Source organism: Diabrotica virgifera, chromosome 7, assembly GCF_917563875.1.
Source record: "Diabrotica virgifera virgifera chromosome 7, PGI_DIABVI_V3a".
NCBI lineage: Eukaryota > Metazoa > Arthropoda > Insecta > Coleoptera > Chrysomelidae > Diabrotica > Diabrotica virgifera.
The window spans coordinates 167959459-167979459 of NC_065449.1; the positions used below are offsets into that span (position 1 = coordinate 167959459).

A 20001-nucleotide genomic window follows, 5' to 3' on the forward strand; every position below is an offset into this window, starting at 1 on the left:
CACAGACAATAGTTTTGCAAATTAGACAAGGCGGGTTCGTTGGGAAAAATATTCACATGAGATTTTTTTTGCATATTCACATTCGTAAGACATCCCAGAATAAGGTTCAAGAAGTCGCCCACGTGAAAAGTGGTCCAATTTTTTTTAATATTTTTTTAAATCAAATTGCAAAAATCAATATTTTTGGTCCAGACAATTTTTTATTTAGATTTTTTGGATTATTCTGGACAAAAAAGGTCTCTCATAATTATTCTCTAAAGTTGATCGTTTTCGAGTTATAAGCAATTTAAAATTTGAAAAACGCGAAAATGGCCATTTTTAAGACTTAATAACTCAGTTAAAAATTATTATTGTGAAAGTCAGAAACTGACTAAATCAAAGCCTAAAGCCACCCTATATAATCCTGAAGAAATTTGTGTCATTAATTTATTACTAAGCTGTTATTTTTAATTAATAACAATGAGCGGTTAGTTTGTATTGACGCGGCTGTAAATGGGTATTCTTACATGGAGTGCGAGTAAGATGCACAATTGGACTGCCGGAATGGCATCTCTCTTGCACTCAGCATTTACGGATGCCTAACACTTGCATGGCGCTCATTATTATTACTTAAAAATAACAGCTCAGTAATAAAATAATGACAAAAATTTTTTCAGGATCTTGTAGGGGAGACTTTAAACTTTGATCAAGTCACTTTCTGACTTTCATAATAACAACTTTTAACCGAGTTATTAAGCATGGAAAATCGCCATTTTTCGTTTTTTTAGTTTAAATTGCTTATAAAATACTAGAAAACGATCAACTTTACAGAAAAATTATAAGAGACCTTTTGTGTCCAGAATGGTCCAAGAAACCTAAAAATTTGTCCGGGCCAAAAATACTGATTTTTGCAATTTGATAAAAAAATAAATTGTTAAAAAAAATTGGACCACTTTTCACGTAGGCGACTTCTTGAACCTTATTCTGGGATATCTCATGAATGTGATTATGCAAAAAAATCTCATGGGAATATTTTTCCCAACTAACCCGCCGTTTTCGTCTTGTCTAAATACAAAGTTTGTGACGGAATAAACATTTTCTTTAGAAATAAAACATTTAGAATAGAAAGTTTTCTGATGCAAACTTTTGTTTTTTCTCCTCATTAAAATTATGTTCAATGTTCATACTTATTAAAGTTTTGGGAGCAAAAAACTTCTTTAATAAGGAGTTGCTGGTTTTTTATTTGTTTTTTATTTTTTTTGTTTGGTATCAAATTCTGTTTTTATACTAAAATGATACTTTATTTTGAGACTTTTCTTATCGTATGTTATTTGATATGATATTGAAAAAATAATAATTAGGCCTTCTTAATGTTACACTTAGGGTTGAATTTTTTTAGAGAAAGCAATTTTATTTTTTTATGGTGCAGTGGGTGCGCCACCATTGTCCCCCGGATGCGATTTCCTACAATTTTACTTTTATTAGTTTTTTATCATCACGTGACCAACAAAAAAAAGTTATAAACCAAAATATGTGAAAATTTTGTAAAATTTCCTTTTGGAGGTTATAACTTTATTACACCAATTTTGTAGAGGGGTTTTCAACGAATAATTTCCACTATAAAGTTGTTTAATTTTATTTATATGTGTAGGTTTTACAGCGCACCAAATTTGACTAGATTCTCGAATGCTCATAGGGATACAATAAAAAAACCTTAGGCCTAAATTTCTGTCTAATGTTTTTTGTCCATACAATACATTATGATCTTAACATGCCTATGCTATTTGTGACATAATTAGCCCACCGACTGTTTTCAGCTCTTGGCCTAACAGACCCGAATTTGTTTACCAAGAAGTAACCTTTCTTACCAGGAGTAAGAAGTAAGAAGAAGATTTCTACTCGACTTTTGGATTAAATTCTTTTAAACTTGTAAATACTTTTCGAGATGTTGTTATTTATTTCTAGAACATTGAATGTTGTATAAATAGTAAGTTGTTGGAATTAGCAGGGTAGTTGTGAATTTGAAAACGTCGGTGTTGTTTGATATGTAACGGGCGCGCTATATGTTTTTGTAATTAGATAAATAATTAGATTTAGTGTAATAACGTGTAAAATAAATTAGATATCGTAGTTTGTAAAGTAAAAGATATAAATTCAGTGTTTTTCATTTGTTTAGATGTAAGTTATTAATAATATATAAAGTCAACTAAAATTAAAGATTAGTGCCTAAAAGAACATAAACTAAATGATAAAAGTAAATTCTCGTAATAATTCCTTAGTAATAATCTAACACTATTTTTAACGTTGTTCTGAAGCCATTTTCTTGTGGCATTTTTGCAATTAACTTGTTTTGATGGGAAATAAGCCACAATTTCACTAAAAAAAATGATTTTATTAACGTTTCGACGCCCAAATTTATTTAAAGTAAATTTAAAATAAAAGGTTAAAAATAACTATTTTTAACCTTTACTATTTTTTTCAACAACCGTGTTAAAAATGCAATTTTTAGCACTCCATACGAGCGCTAAAAATGCTACTTTAAGGCACTAGTGCTTTAAAATTTTTATGGCACTGCAGTTCGTATTACCGTATAGGCAATTTTGATGTAATGTGAAAAAAATATAAAAATAGAATGTCAGTCAAGTTCAAGTAAAAGTTTTTGTAGATATTGTCTTGTAATTACGTTTGCAGAAAAAATATTGTATGATATGCGTGTTAAAAAGTACATTTTTAAGGCACTCATGTGAATTGCAGAACTCGCTTCGCTTATTCTGCCAACTTTCACATGCGTGCCTTAAACGTGTACTTTTAACACTTATATCATAAATAACTATGTATTAAACTATGTTTGACCTTTCTCCCACTACAAATCTTAGAGCCCTAAGCATGTAGAAAAGGTCCAAGTAGTTGCTTGAGGACAACGCCGGTTCGAAAGAAGAATGACGCAACTAAAAAAGTAAAATTCTTAAGAAGAGCAAGAAAAGATTTTTATATATCGTCGTCGTGGGTGTGAAGAGAGCTAACCCAGATTTGCTCAACGATGATCTAACTGAAGTAGCGCAATCAAAAACAAAGATTTCATATTGTAGTGAAGAGATCTGAGTGAGTATGTAACAATGAAATATTTCTTTCTGATTACGATACTGCAGTAAGCTCTCTTCACATCCACGACGACGATATTTAAAATGTGGATTAAATGAAGAGTAATCATCCAGGACCATTAGTGTGGCGTTTCTTCTTACAACGGTGGTTTTTATTTTCATCGATATTGGTTCGAATTTTATTATCACAATTTAATCCCCCCATTTTTAACCTTATTTTTAGTTGCGTCATTGTCCATCTTAAAATATTACAATAGTGATTAAATGAAGAGTAATCGTCCAGGAGCATCGGTATGGCTTTTATTATTAAAATTATATATTTTGTTTTCATTTCTATTTTATCTTCTTCTGAAGAAAAAAATTAATTTGATGATGAGTTAAGAAGAAGAAAAGGTTAGCCCGCGAACTTCTTGAAAGGCGAGTTCTGAGTCTTGGAAAAGTCCATTCTCTAGTTTTATTTCCTTGATTATTTCATTCATAGGAAATTCTGACCAATAGAACGCTACAGAAATAAAAATTAAACTGATAATTTTTGATTGTTTCATTCATAGGAGATTCTGACCAATAGAAAGCTACAGAAATAAAAATTAAACTAATATACCCTATTCCACGAACATACGCCTGTTTTGGATTACTTCGACAACGAATATTTTACTCTGCAACATAAGAAGTACGAAAGTAAATTGCAAATTACATTGTTGTTTATTGGAATAATTATTAGCGCCATTTACTTTCGTACTTCTTATGTTGCAGAGTAAAATATTCGTTGTCGAAGTAATCCAAAACAGGCGTATGTTCGTGGAATGGCCCATAATTTTTGATAATATCCGGTCCTCAAGTATATTACGTCAGATGCCCTTCGTTGCTACGAAAAAATACATTCAGTAACATCAATGACAATTAATGTTATAAAAATTATAAAAGTGATGACTTTCAGCCGTCAAATATTTATAATAACTGTGTGTTTAATTGTACTAATTTGTAATTACATAAATAAAATACAAGAGAATTTTGGTTTTGAACAGTTTTATTCATGAAATAATCGCAACAAATTGCACTCGATCTCTAAAATTAATAAAGGATTTTAGAGCTCTTGCGCAATTACTACTGATAATTTGGTGTCCATACCGACTTATCTTTTGTCCTATAATATTTGGTTGATTAATCGAGCCGCTATTTTGCAAGTCATGAGTTATTTTGCAACAACGCCACTGACGTTTGGAGTCATTTCTGAAAGCCGGCTTCGATATAAGTGGTTATTAACGCCTGTATCAAATTGCATTAGTTCCGATTGGGCCAAAAACCGACTTGTTCTGGGGAAGATTCAACAAAATTTATTTCACTAAAAATCCATATTGAAAAAATATACTGTTATTAGCTACATAATTAAATTGGAAAACACTGTAATAGGGCAGTCAATGAGGGTATTTGGCCCCGAATTCCATTCTACTAGGTCGATTTACTTTATATTTTCAAAGTAGGTAGGGAATAGCTCAAGAAACAAAGTCTACCCTATGCCGATATGCGCTTTTATCTTGGGGGTGGTTCCCACCCCTTCTCGGGGTGAAAAATGTTTTGGTTAAAATAGCCATGGAAGAGGCTAGAGAACCTAATTTTAAGCAAAAACTGTTTCATAATTATTTTTTAAAAGCTCAATACTTTTTATTCGTGGTTGAAAATTGGCCATTTTCATTAAAAAATGACACCTTTTCGGACGAATTTTTGCGAATAGCTTACAAACTATCCATCTAACAAAAAAACTATATAAAATGTTTCTGTAGGTTATAAAAAACAAAGAGATTCGTTCCCTCATAGATTTTCTAGTTAAAATAAAAAGAGGGATATGATAGGTAAGAAGAGTTTGTTTTTTGCTGCATGCTCAAATCGGTGTATTTAACTTGAAATAACAGAGAAACTGTCGATTTTAGGTGTATAATGATACTAATAACTTTTGTAGTGCTTGAAAAGACCTTTAAAATCAGCAATACTAAATGTCGATTATATTTAAACTAAGCGAGATATTCTGCAAAAAATTGATGACTAATGTATTTTAAGAAGAAATGAGAAGTATATTTAACCCCTCATCCATCAGAATTTAAATACATCGTTTTCCTTCTAAAATACTTTTTATTATAGTGGTATTTTTATGTTCAAAAAGTTGGACTGGATTAAAATACATACATGGTTTTTGAAAAAAATAAGATCAAATTAGAGAGCGCATTTTTAAATTTTCTTAAAAATCTGCCTTTCCCTCCATGTAACTCGAAAAAGATAAGAGATACGAAAAAGAGATACCACACAAAAACCACCCCCAAGATAAAAGCACACATCGGCATAAGGTAGACTTTGAATTAGGAGATAAGTAGAGGCTAGGCCCAAAATTTTATTAAAATCCATGCAGTAGGATAGAATTCGGAGGTAATATCCCCTATTCTTGCTCCCATTGACTGGCGTATAAAACTTGTACATACTTATAAGTAGGTCAAAACGGCAAACAGGTGTATGTTCTCAAAAAAATTTTTGATAGTGTGTAAAAAAGTTTTATTATCAGCTTAGTACTTTCAACACATTACGTGCCATCATCAGAGCTTCGTCCTCTTATAAAACTTTCATAGAAGAGCAATTGCTAGACGACATAATAAAAAACATGGATACTGGGCAAAAGCCACAGGTATCGTGTATAACAACCCCCTAAAATGAATAAATTCACATCTAAATTGTTTCTTATTTTAAAAAGACAACATGGCGAGTCAAACCATTTTTAAATACACACATAATTACCACATAATTAAATGACAGTAAGAAATAGAATAAATGAAAAATCAAGAATTTTTTTCCTTTTGTAAAATAATAATATGAATTATTTTTCATCTTCTTCATCTCATCTTTTATAAAAGGGAAAATTTTTATCCGGTCCCTTCGAACCCCTTGTAATTTCCATTGGGCCTCGTCCCAATTTCTCGAACATTCGTTTCTCTTGGTGCCCTTCGTGATGAAAATTTAAATGTTTGGAAAATTTGCCATTTGTAAGCAGTCGATACCTGATGCGAGACATCCACAGGTGCCCATAATATTCAGTTGTATTTGTTACTTATATTCCAGACGATATTAAAATGTTCAAATGCATTGTAGAATGACTACAAAACCAGCAAAATAAAATCTATACGAGGTTAGTTATAACTTTTAGGACATAGTCTAGTTTCATGGTATTCGGATTAAATATAACTAACTAAAATGATACTGCGACAAAAAAATCTGGTGTTTGATACGAAGAAGTTATTACGAGCTTTAAATTAAACTGACAAATTCTAATAAAAAAATAATAATAAAGGTGATACGATTTATCACCTCCGAACGGTAAAAGTAGGCGGGATTTGTTACGCGAAATTCCAAAACAACTTTGGTTTAAGTGCGGCCAATCAAAATCACATCAACGGCAGGTCCACATGACAAACTCTTAACGCGCGTGTTGATAACGCGCGGTTGCTACTACCTACAAACACTTTATATTAGGGTGGTTCGAAAAAAAATTTTGTTTTATTTCAGATCGCTATAGTACGCAAAAGTTGCCATTGGTATAGACTTGAAAAAAGCACTAATTATTATTTTTTTATTAATTTGTCTTCCGGTCGCGCAATGCCATCGAAGTTAGCAAAAATTGGGAAAAACCTTAATGTTTCATATTTTTTTTTAAACAGGCCAGATAGTAGTTTTAATTGCGTTCCTATACCATGAATTAACTAATAAAAATATTTAAAATTAATATAAATGCACTTATTATATATTTGTTTCATATCTTCCGGTCGCGCAACCTAATAAAAATGAGTAAAATTAGTAGTTTTTGCAAAATTTCAAAGTTTGGCTGTTTAGTGCAATTTGATCACACGACTTTTAGAGATGCTATAGTTTAATTCATTTACAATAATATATTTAAAATCCAAGCATATAAGATAAATTTTGATATTCAAATGGAATACGGTCGCGCAACTTCGTCAAAAACAGCAGACTACCGAGAAGCGAGGCGAAAGTGACGAATGGCAGCGAAGCGCGCGCAGCAACAAATAAAGATACATGTGGGAATACCTCTACAATGGAGTATTTGTCTTCTCGATTATAACGAACTGCCATTCCACCACCTTTTCCAACACTTAGATGAAAAAACAACAGGCCCAATAGGATATTCCTGACCAATTGGAAAGGCCCTACCTGATTGTGAAAGACTACCACTTGTTCATTTTAATCCTATTAATTGTGAGATTTCAAAAGTTAACAAGCGTATTCTTAGCAATCAACAATAATTATTGTACTTGCTTGAGATATCAGAAGTCATCAAATCAGGACATTATTCAGAAGACTTTGTAGTGGGTACGTGATCCTAGCCCAACGTCACATTCAAGATGGCTTGCTACTGCTAACAGAGTTTTGCGTTTCTACATCAGTGTGTCCAACCCTTCTGAAAATATGAGAGAGATTGTCACATTCATTCTCAAAAGTTATAATATGCCTATGTGGTTTGCCACAAAAATAAACCACAAATTCACAGATGGGCCTAGACATGATTACAAAATCATTGAATCTTCAAGGTTCTTACCAAAAGAGCTTCTTCAAGTTGTTGATCACGTTTTACAACAGAATGGTTACTTTGTCCACCCGAAAATTTACTTTTGGCTATGTTAACTGATGAAATAAACCATATCCGAGAGCTGGGCTTTAGGTGTATCATGAAGGAGAAGCCAGCAATATCTGAAAGTGACTCTATCGGAATCTTTAAACCATCAAACTTAAACTTTGAAGCCAAATAGTATTACGAAATTATCAAATGGAACACCAGTACACTGACTTCTCTCCACTGCTAGGAACATTGACTAATGAAGAGATAAAACAGTATGTGAGCAATGACTTCAAGCCTGTTATTAGTATAGATACTTTCCCATGCCATACACAGGCAGTTGAAAGATGCGTTAAGCTAGTGACCGAAGCTTCAAGTAAAGTGTGTGGACACAGTTCCAGCGACGGCTATATTAGAACCACATTATTGCACCGCTCATCGATGCCAACTTTGACATTGGGCCAGAATCACGTACCACAAAGTTTTCTGAACAATGTCCTAACTTGACGACTTCTGATATCTCAAGCAAGTACAATCGGTCCTTGCTAAGAATCCGCTTTTCAATTTTTTGAATCTCACAATCGACAAGATTAAAATCAAGAACAACTGGTAGTATTTCACAATCAGGTAGGGCCTTTCCAATCGGTCTGGATATCCTATTGTGCCTGTTGTATTTCCATCTAAGTGTTGGAAAAGGTGGAGGAATGGCAGTTCGTTGTAATGGAGAAGACAAATACTCCATTGTAGAGGTTTTCCCACATGTATCTCTATTTGTGACTGCGCGCGCTTCGCTGGCACTCGTCACTTTCGCCTCGCCTCTCGGTAGTCTGCTGTTTTTGACGAAGCTACGCGACCGAACTTCACTTGAATATTAAAATGTATCCTATATGCTTGGATTTTAATTATATTATTGTAATTGAATTAAACTATAGCATCTCTAAAATTCGTATGATTAAATTGTACTAAACAGTCAAACTTTGAAATTTTGCAAAAACTACTAAATTTACTCATTTTGTATTATGTTGCGCGACCGGAAGATATGAAACAAATGTATAATAAGTGCATTTATATTGATTTTACATACCTTTAGTATTTAATGCATGGTATAGGAACGCAATTAAAACCATCTGGCCTGTTTAAAAAAAAATATGAAAAATTAAGATTTTTTACAATTGTTGCTAACTTCGAAGGCATTGCGCGACCGGAAGACAAATTAATAAAAAAATAGTAGTTAGTGCTTTTTTCAAGTCTATACCAATGGCAACTTTTGCGCACTATAGCGATCTGAAATAAACGAAGAATTTTTTTCGAACCACCCTACTTTATATACATTTTAATCAAGCCGTTCACTTAAACGTGCGTTAGCATGTGTATCCAGCTATGTGGTACAGTATCCAAATACCCTGGCAATAAACTTGCTTGATAACCCACAACAAACTCAATAAGTAAAATGTAAAATCCTGGAAACGATTTACATATAATTGTTCTACTCGTAATTCAGCGTAATTGTGTATAGATTTTATAATAATATGTATATTGTTTGTAAATATGAAGTGTATGCATATATCAGAGCATATTATGGGAATGTTTGTTCCGTAATAGAGGTTCAGTCATTGGACTGACCTATATACAATCAATTTATACTTTGAACTCCAAAGACGCTTATCATTAGAATCGTCTGTAAGACTCCCGCTAGGGGTCTTAAAAATGATTACTGGTGATTCAGAAATATACCAAGTAGACATAATTATTGCTCTTCGGGAAATGAGATGGTTTGGGAAAGACAATTTTTGGAAAAAGGAATTTCACGATAGATTAAAACTGCCATCCAACAGAATACACAGAAGTAAATTTTTTAAAGGAGTCAGATGAAGAAACAGTAGAATTTTACGAACAAATCGAAAGCATTATAGAAGGCTGTCCTAAAAAAGACGAAAAGGTATTAATATGAGATTTGAACGCAAAGATAGGTAATGAGAGGAAATACGCGCCAACCATGGAAACCACAGTTTTCGTGAAGAGTTGAACAACAAAGGAAGTCGCCTGATACATTTAGTTCCTCAATGAATATGGTAGTTGCCAGCACATGCTTTATACAGAAAGATATACAAAAGACCATGTGAAAATAATAAAAGAGTGAAGAACCGCTTCGGCCAACAGCGACCAGCCAACCTTCCAAAACACCGGATTAAACCGAGTTTTGTACCGGGTGTTGAATCGTAAAACGGGCCATAGGAAACTCAATGTAAAATTCTAAGCTGTTGAATTCCTGATTCCCTAATTATTTTACATCAAAAGTCATGAGAGAATATTTGTAGATGTAGAGGATTAAAATCTGTATTAAAATCAAAAGTTAAAACGTTCTACGATTTAAACGCATTCCAAAATTTTAAAAAATATAATACATTTGCCACAGTAGGTGTGTGTGAAAGTTAGGCCATACGTTACTATTTAACTGACAGTGCTTACACCATTGACTGAATAAAAAATCTTTATCATTAATACTTTCTCCGTAACTGTATTTCTCTGTACTGTATTGTTTCTAAGAGCGCACAGTAGCGATCAACAGGTAGCAACAAACGCGGTCCAAGATTGCGAAAATTCTGCGAACTTTCAAAAGTGATGCAACAGTGCGTAGATAATTCGACACTGACAGTGACGTTTATACTATCAAAAACAATAATTTTTATACACATAGGCGCGAAATGTTGCCAAGTCAGTGACGTTCAATTTCTAATTATAAAAAAAAACGATTTTTAGTAATTCCAATGTGACACAAAATCTAGGCACAGGATAAAAAAGTTTATTTAAAGAAAGTGTATTTTTTCGTCTTTCTTAATGGCGGTACAGGCTCCTTTTTTCAATATTTTATTTAGTTATAGAGTAATTTCCACATACTAACATATTATTTCTGAAATTGGGCTCTGTGCCGCCATTCTTTATTATATTACGAATATGTGTGCTAAATATCTCGAAAAAATATTTAAAATTAGAGCCGCAATCTTGGAACGCGTTTGTTGCTACCTGTTGATCGCTACCGTTTGCTCTTAAACAATAAATGATAAAATATAAGTATTGACAGTTCAAAAATGTGAAAATAACTTCATTGTGACACATTAGTTTGCACTTTGTGGGGCCTAATTTTGGGCTGAAAAACTAAAAAATGTATTACATTTTTACAAATATTTGGAATATGTTTAATTCGTAGAACAATTTTTACAGTTGTTTTCAATACAGTTTCAATCCTCTACAAATAGTTTCTAATGTCTTTTGATGTAAAATAATTAGGGAAGCGGGAATTCTATGATGGTCCAGGATTACTAGGGCTATCTTCTCCCGGTAAGGGTGGTTAACCCTTATCCGAGGGGTGGAATGATTACTAGTCGTTTCACTGTTCAAGTCGTTTTATTATACTCGCATGAGTACAAGCTGGTAGCAACTTACGTAACGTCGTCCCCGCGGAGTGTAGATGACAATCTCTTTTAATGTGAATAATCTTACATCTAATAATAAATGACGAATGTGGAATGTGTAATCAGGATTCCCTTATATGTTTTGGTTGTATAAATATATTGAAAAGTGCAAAGTCAGCGTCGACCCTGAAAAGTGTTTATAGTGGCTGTATGTATACTTACACTTCACGATCTAGGTCAATAATGTTTATGTAACGAAAGAAGGTTGGAATTGTTTATGATGACATTTAAATAACCGAAAGAAATTAGCGTAGATAATTAAAGGGTGTTTTTAAAAGATATCTAATGAGTACAGATGAATTCTTGTACAAACAGTTTAGAATTTTACATTGAGTTTCCCATGACCCGTTTTCCAATTCACCACCCGGTATATGTATGCAGGTTTTCAGCACTAAATTGATGTCAATAGATTACTTTTCAGCTTTTGAGATCGCTGATCATGAACAGATTATCAAAATAGACCCCCAAAAAATCTGCCACTCAAGGTCACTGCCACGGTACGTCATATTCTGGAGTTTCGAGCTTTTTGGGCACTAAATTAATGCAAACAGATCACTCGGAAGTTTTTGGGGTTGCCAAATACGCCATCAAAACCGATCCTCCAGAGCACCTGGTGCCCAGAGTACTGATAAGGCACGTCATTTTATGACGTTTAAGTTTCCAGGGTTTTTTGCACTAATTTAATGCAAGCAGATTACTCGGGGGTTTTAGGGTCGTTGAATACGAATACACTATCATAAACGACCCCCAGTATACCTGGTGGCCGGTACGTACACAGCAGTCACTCTGGGCACTAGGTACTCTTAGAACAGCCTCTGATGGCCTATTGATATTCACCGACCCCAAAAACCCCAATTATAAAAATATGGAACTTAAGATACTGATTTTGACATGTTTATGCACTTCCTGCAATGTAAATTATTTTTAAGCAATGTTTATTATTAATGTTGACTTTTTTCCTGACGTCTTCCTGAACAAAAATCGATTTATTTTTTCCTAAATACCATACAAAGAATTATAATAAACAAATACCGATGGACTCCTCAACCGTTCTAGTAGATTTTCTTCATAAGAAATATTTTAAACTGAAATAAATGTTATAGTTGAAATACAATTTTTTATGATCCGTCAAGATAATATGCTTTGTATTTGATTCTTTTGTAAATATTTATGGAAACTGGATTATTTATGACTAACTACAATCTTAACTAGAACTAAAGTGCTCTCTACTTCCATTAGCAAACCTTAAACAAAAGACTTGTTTTGTTCTTGAATAAAGATGCTTTATTTCTTACTGTATTCAAAAATACCGACGATGGTTTTCCGTTTTCTCTTGTGAGCTTCAAGACATTATAAATAATTACCTTCATCTAAATGTAGCACTGTCCGTTTCTACTTAATCTCTGTACTTTTATTGCAGTGTGAAAGCATTATACTCAAGCAAAAGTAATATTTACAGAGATAATGTTTATATTTCCTTTTATCGACGTAATAAATCCCCAAAATAACGCTAATTTTTCGAGATACGGATCATTGGTGGCGAATGGCTACTTTTGGTCTTATTTTATGTTTCTGATAATTCTGAAAACAAAAATGAAGTTTATATTGAAGTTTATATGGGGGAACATTGTCAAAATCGCAATTTTATCATAGAAATATTCCGGTGGGGTGAGTTGCCGGAATTTAATTAAAAATGAATATAATAAAACGAACGGTAATTTTATTGTTGTAACAAAAATGTGTTTCGCTTAAGACACTCGGAAGGAGGGTCGATTGTTAGCGACGGCCAATTGGTGTGACCCGATACGTATGCCTATCGAGTAATGACTGAAGAAAAAACCACAAACGATAATATGTTTGTGTTTCTTTTACTTTGACCAGCTGTCAATAAATCACTAGGTCTGGCGTATACTTTTGCAGTTTTAAGAAAACAATTTCGATGCATTAAGTGAGTTGTTGACATAATGGTCTGATATTGCACTAATTTATGTGGGTGAGAAAACAGATGTTGACAGAGTAAAGCCATGTCACTCTTAACATTTTTGTATTTAATTTAATGTGGATTTCGAATGACTAACGTTGTTTCGTTTTTGAGAAAAAATATTAAAATTAAAATTAGCAAAAATAGTAATTAAAGCGTATCGCTATACACCCCCCTCTGAGAGACTACGACGATAGATAATACATAATATACAAATTACATATAATGAAAATTGAAAATAGGAAGAAAAACAAAATAATAATAATGCAAAGTTTATACGAGGAGAAAGAAAAAAACTCACTGTGAATTACTGTGAACCAAAGAATCACTGTGAACTAACACTTTCTTCGTAGCTTCCGGTAAATCTTGCTCTTCTGTTGTTTCTTTTGCTGGATACTGTCCTTTCTTTTGTTTCGTGGTGGGTAGCGTCATAAAACTGGTACGCTGGTTTCAATCTGTCTATGGAAATTGTTGATTCTTTTCCATTTACCCGGACGACAAAAGTCTTGTCACCTCGCTTAACAACTGAAAAAGGCCCGTGATATGGGTTTTTTAAGCTGCTTTTGATTGTATCACGGCGGATGAAAACGTGAGAGGTGGTTTTCATGTCTTTGAAAATGAAGGTATTTTGGATACATGATGCGACGACGGTTGCGTAGGACGGAGGTTTTCGAAATGGTTTCGAAGCGTTTTTAAATAAATGTGAGCATTGTCGTCGGTGTTTCTTTGTGACGAAAACAATAGTTCACCTGGCAAACACAATGGTTCTCCGTACACGAGTTCGGCGGCTGAAGTACCTAAATCTTCTCTCCACGCTGCTCGTATGCCCAGTAACACTGAAGGTAGGCTTTCGGTCCATCGGATGCTTTCATGACATCGAATTGCTGCTTTTAATTGTCGATGAAACCTTTCTACCATACCATTTGCTTGCGGATGATAGGCGGTTGTCCATAAATGGGTAGTTCCAGTTAATTTGCATATTGACTTGAAGAGGTGCGATTCGAATTGTCGGCCTTGATCTGTTGTGATGCGCTTGGGAGTGCCGAAAAGAGCTATCCAACCAGAAAAAAATGTTCTGGCTACTGTGTCTGCTTCTTGATTAGGCGTCGGGAAAGTTTCTGGCCAACGTGTGAAACGATCGACACATGTTAAACAGTATCTGTTTCCTTCTGAAACCGGCATCACTATAATGTCTATGTGGACATGTTCGAATCGGCTGGAAGGTGGTAGAAAACTTCCAGTAGGTGAAACAATGTGGCGCGATATTTTCGATTTTTGGCACTTTAGACAAGCTCGAGTCCATTTCCTCACATCTGATTTAATGGATGGCCAAACATATCGCTATGTGATCATCTTCACAGAACAGTTGATTCCGGGATGTGCTAGGTTATGCATGGTGTGAAAAATTGCCATTCGAAGTGGTTTCAGTACAAATGGTCTGGCTGTAGATGTGGATATGTCACAGTACAAACTCACGTTTTGTTCGGAAAAGCGTATTTTCTTCATTTGTAGTGATGTTTTCTCACTTATAAAAGTTCCTGATCAGTTTCTTGTGCGAGAGCTAAGTCAGTGATGTCGATATTTTTCTTGATGCTATCGACTCGAGATAGTGCGTCTGCCACAATATTTGTTAAACCAGAAATGTGCTGAATGTTAGTGCAAAATTGTCCTATATAGTCTAAATATCTAAACTGTCTAGGACTACATTTATCTAGCTTCTGAGTAAAGGCGAAGGTGACTCGTTTCGGGTCTGTGTATATCGTTATGTCCTTGCCTTCGATCATATGTCTGAAGTGTTTTATGGCGAGATATATAGCTAATAGTTCTCTGTCGTATGCACTATATTTCTTTTCGCTAGGTGAGAATTTCTTAGAAAAGAAAGCTAAAGGTTTCATACCTGTATCCGTTTTCTGTTGTAGTACAGCTCCCGCACAAAAATCAGAAGCGTCACAAGTGATGGAGATATCAACATCGTTTACAGGGTGGCTCAGTAAAGCAGCGTTAGCTAAACTGTTTTTGCAGTCGTCAAAGGCTTGGATTCGCTGTGGTGTCCATTGGATTGGTGCTTTTCCTTTGACATTACCTTTTAGAGCATCATGTAGTGGTGCTTGTAGCTCAGCTGCATTGGGTATGAACCTTCGGTAGAAATTTAACATACCTAGAAATCTGCGTAGGTCTTTCACTGTTTTTGGCTGAGTGAAATTTTGTACAGCTGCTACTTTTTCTTGTGGAGGTGTGAGTCCTCCGTCTGATACTGTTTATCCCAAAAAGGTAATCTCGTTTTTGCCGAATTGACACTGGTTAGCAATGTCCACAAGGAGAGCGAAATATGAAAGGAAATCGGCCCCGATAATGGGCTTTGAAATGTCCGCCACTACGAATCGCCACGTAAAATCACGCCGTAGTCCGATGTTTAATGTCAAGTTCACATAGCCTTACGTCGCGATTTTAGTGTCATTGGCCGCGTATAGTTCGTATGAGGTCTTTTCGCGTGCACCCCGTACATATTTCCGCGGGAAAACGCACAGATCGGCTACGGTGTCGATTAAAAACTGTTTTTTTGTATCATAGTCTGTTACAAAAAGGCGGCGAGACTTTGGGCTTCGATCGGATGCCACATTTACCGATTGCCCGCGACGTTTCCCTGGTGCTTGCACGGAGGAGAGCACTTTTTAGCCTGGTCACCAAAACGGTAGTGAGACCAACATAATATGTCACTATTATGTTCCCTACTGCAGCTACTGTCTCTAGGATATGGTCTTCGTCTTGATTTGCTGCGGTTGCGACGGTATGTGTTAGCTTGTGCTTGAGCATTTGACAAGCTAGATAGCTGGATTTTCATTTCAGCTAATTCGGCTGTCAATTTCTCTATGGTACTTTCACGAGCGCTAGAAGCTTCTGAAGTTTGGGCCCTAGGAGCTATCGCTTCAGATATTGTGTCAGCTAGCTCGGCAACTGCGTCCAAACTAGCTTTAGCTTGAGTAGCTAGAATAGCCTGTGTAGACGCTGGCAGTCTACCTAACCACAGATACCTTACAATATTTTCTGGTACCGTTGTGCCTGCTAAATGCTGTAAATGTCGTAAGAACTGCGAAGGTCTTCGATCGTCCAGTTCTTCATGCTCGAGTAGTCTTTTAATCTTTTGTTGCTGTGATGCACTAAGTCTCTTAATTAATTCTGATTTTAATTTTGCATACCTCTCTGTGGCTGGTGGTGAAACAATGATGTCCCTAACTTCTAATATATAGGCTGTGTCTAAATTGGCAACTATATAGTTGAATTTGGTTGCGTGACTTGTTATATTTGCCAGTGTAAATTGGTTTTCTACTTGCAGGAACCATATTTCAGGATCGTTGGGCCAGAAAGGTGGGATTTTAACTGAAATCCGATCTGAAACACTATTGTTGGCACTGCTCGTCATTGTTGATGTTCACTGTATATTATTAACCGGCAAAAATATATTATTAACACTAACTTTTTTTAAATTTTCGTGGCGTTTTAAATACTCGCGGGGTCACCAATATTCCGGTGGGGTGAGTTGCCGGAATTTAATTAAAAATGAATATAATAAAACGAACGGTAATTTTATTGTTGTAATAAAAACGTATTTCGCTAAGACACTCGGAAGGAGGGTCGATTGTTAGTGACGGCCAAGGGGTGTGACCCGATACGTATGCCTGTCGAGGTCTGACTGAAGAAAAAAACCACAAACGATAATATGTTTGTGTTTCTTTTACTTTGACCAGCTGTCAATAAATCGCTAGGTCTGGCGTACACTTTTGCAGTTTTAAGAAAACAATTTCGATGCATTAAGTGAGTTGTTGACATAATGGTCTGATATGGTACTAATTTATGTGGGTGAGAAAACAGATGTTGACAGAGTAAAGCCATGTCACTCTTAACATTTTTGTGTTTAATTTAATGTGAATTTCGAATGACTAACGTTGTTTCGTTTTTGAGAAAAAATATTAAAATTAAAATTAGCAAAAATAGTAAGTAAAGCGTATCGTTATAGAAATAAAAATAATTAAATAACGTTTTTCTTAAAATTTAAATTTGCATATTTTTTTTCTATAACGCATATAGATCTATATAGATCTAAAACTCCCCATAGAACTTCTTTGGACTCTATAGTTTAACATTTATGTGATCAAATAGATAAATTTTAAATTTTGTCACTTAATTTTTGCGATTTAACTTTGCAATTCACGAATCTGCACCTTTTTTTTTAAATCATAACTTTTTTGAGAAAAAGACTAAAAGTCTACAATAATTTTCGTAGTATATAAAGGTGAGAAATGTATGCTGTACAAATTTCAGAAAAATATATTAAAATGAAACAGAGTTGTAGCGAGTTAAATGTAGAAAGACGTGATTTCATATTTTTTTCATTTTTAGAATAAAATTGCCATTTTGACAATGTTACCTCACATAAAATTCAAAATAAACCTCATTTTCATTTTCAACACAATCCAAAACATAAAGTAAGGCCAAAATTAGCCAATAACTGCCCATGTTCGACATGTATCGATATTTCTAATGTCGATAATAAAAAATGCACTATTTTTTTTTCGATAAAAGGTTTGATCTAAAACTTTCCAGAAAACTTTCCTGTACTTTATGTTTTAACATAAATGTGATTAAAAAGCTAAATGTCAAACTTCGTCACTAAAGTTTTGCTATTAAACTTTGCAATGCACAAATCTGCACCTTTTACCTTAAAAAATTCATAACCTTTATCATAATAAGACTGAAAGCTTGAAACAGGTACCTTTGTCTTCAGAAATGTTAGAAATATATAGGTACTGTAGAAATTTTAGATAAATATATTAAAATGAAACAGAGTTGTAGCGAGGTAAACGAAATAAAAACGTGATTTCATTTTTTATTTTTAGGGTAAAATTGCTATTTTGACATTTTTCCCCCACATTAAATTCAAAATATACCTCATTTTCGTTTTCAGCACCACCAATCAAATTTTAAATCATTCGTTTAATATATTTATATAATCGAAATTTTGTTGCTATATAATACGGAGTGTAACAGATATCTTTGTTTCCATACATTACGTGCGCACTGTATAACTCTTCTGTCCAAAAAATGGTGTTCATATATTACAGGGATAAAGTATTATTAAATTTGGTAATTTATATTCAAATTTTGTGTGTTTATCATAAATTTGATTTTTGAAGTAGACATTTTTAAAATAAATGTTATAAATTTTATATTTTTAAAATTATCTAACATGATCTAAATATCTTAAGGTGTTGTTTAATAAACAATATTTATGTGTATGCCTTTATGCATGCTTCGTAAATATTGTCATGTAATATCAAAATATTTTGGTGAAGGGTAAAACTTAGGAAGAGATTTGTAATTTATTTTGACATCACCTGAAATCTTACCTAAGTCTGCTTCATCACTAATTGCTCCAACATCAGTTCTAATCTCCACCCAAACGATCTTTAGAAGTTTACTGGGCCCGCAAGTAAATTATTTATGAGATTTTCCGTACGCCATCTCCTTTTGTGCGTATTAATCAAGCTGTTAGAATGCAAAATCCGTGGGAATCATTGTACTCAAAACTTTGAATTGATTATTTACGCGACAGGTAGGCTGGTAGATGAGAGCGATGAAATATTTAGAATTTCTTTACGCAATTGGAGTTTGCCAAAGGAGATAATGAAGTGGCCGAGAGCAAGTTTTGGGATGTATATTTTAAGAGGTTGTAAATATTGTAAATCCCGTTAGCTGCTGTGTTTTATACATTTATGCTAGGGAGTAGTAAGATAATTACATTTTTATAATTTGTTTTAAATGTTAATTTTATAATAACTTTCATTGTTGTTTGTAATTGAGGTTGTAAAGACTATTTTGGTATTTATTTAAACTTTTTTTAGGTATAATTTGATGTTAGAAAAAAATTAATCGTGTTATTCAATTTATAATCCAAAAATATTGTTAATACAAGTGGTATGTATGTATGTATTTATGGCAAAGATAAACGAACAAGTATGGTTTAAAATTGAGCATAAAAAAACTAAATTTCTGATTTTACAAAGAAGCTATACACCAATGTGAATTTAACCAATAATAGTAAGCAAGTTAAAAGAGTTACGTCCTACAAATATTAAGGGGTTTGATTCACTGATAACTAATGACCACACAAGAGAAATTAAGAGACGAATATAAATAGCGAGACAATAATTTTGTTTAAAATAAAATCAATGGAAAAATCCCAATAGTTGGCTGTACACCATAGTTTAAAAACCTATACAGAAGTAAAAACTTCAAATTGTATTTTGGTATAAAATAGTTTATTTAAAACTTCTAAAAGTCATCCACATGGATTGCAAAACATTTTCGTTCTGAACAGAACATCTTCAGTGCATTCCGCAAAGTAGTTGTAACTAGCACACCAATGAAGGTGGTAACTTCAAAATATATGGCTTACATTATACCTTATGATAAAATATTATGACTACAAGTCGATGTTACTAGATTAAAATATGTATGTGCCTAAAGAGCAACATGCTTCCTGCTCGAAAAAACTAGGTACTTGCCATTTGAATTAGCACAGACCAACTAATTTTTTTATCGAAATGAAAAAGGTCCTATGCTGCCGGGACATAAATCGGAAATTAAGGAGAACGTTAAGGTGCTATGTTTTCCCCGTTCTGTTGTTCGACATGGAAGCTTGGACACTGAAAAAGGTAAACATCAAAAACATTGAGGTATTCCAGATGTGGTGCTACAGGAGAATGTGGAAAATGTACAGATAGAGTTGCAAATCAAGATATTTTGCTACAGATGGGGAAGGAATGCGAAGTTATAAAAACCACACAAACGAGAAAACTG

General features: G+C 33.9%; 1 protein-coding gene across 1 annotated transcript; it reads right to left on the reverse strand.

Annotated features, from left to right (window-relative positions):
- Positions 1-15763: 15763 nt before the first annotated feature.
- LOC114325460 (uncharacterized) lies at positions 15764-16564 on the reverse strand. Its single transcript, XM_028273541.1, has one exon. It carries the CDS (start codon positions 16562-16564, stop codon positions 15764-15766), a length of 801 nt encoding a protein of 266 aa, XP_028129342.1.
- Positions 16565-20001: the final 3437 nt, after the last annotated feature.

Coding starts and splice junctions, on each gene's coding strand:
- LOC114325460 (XM_028273541.1), bottom strand. CDS start 16,564: ATGACGAGCAGTGCCAACAATAGTGTTTCAGATCGGATTTCAGTTAAA.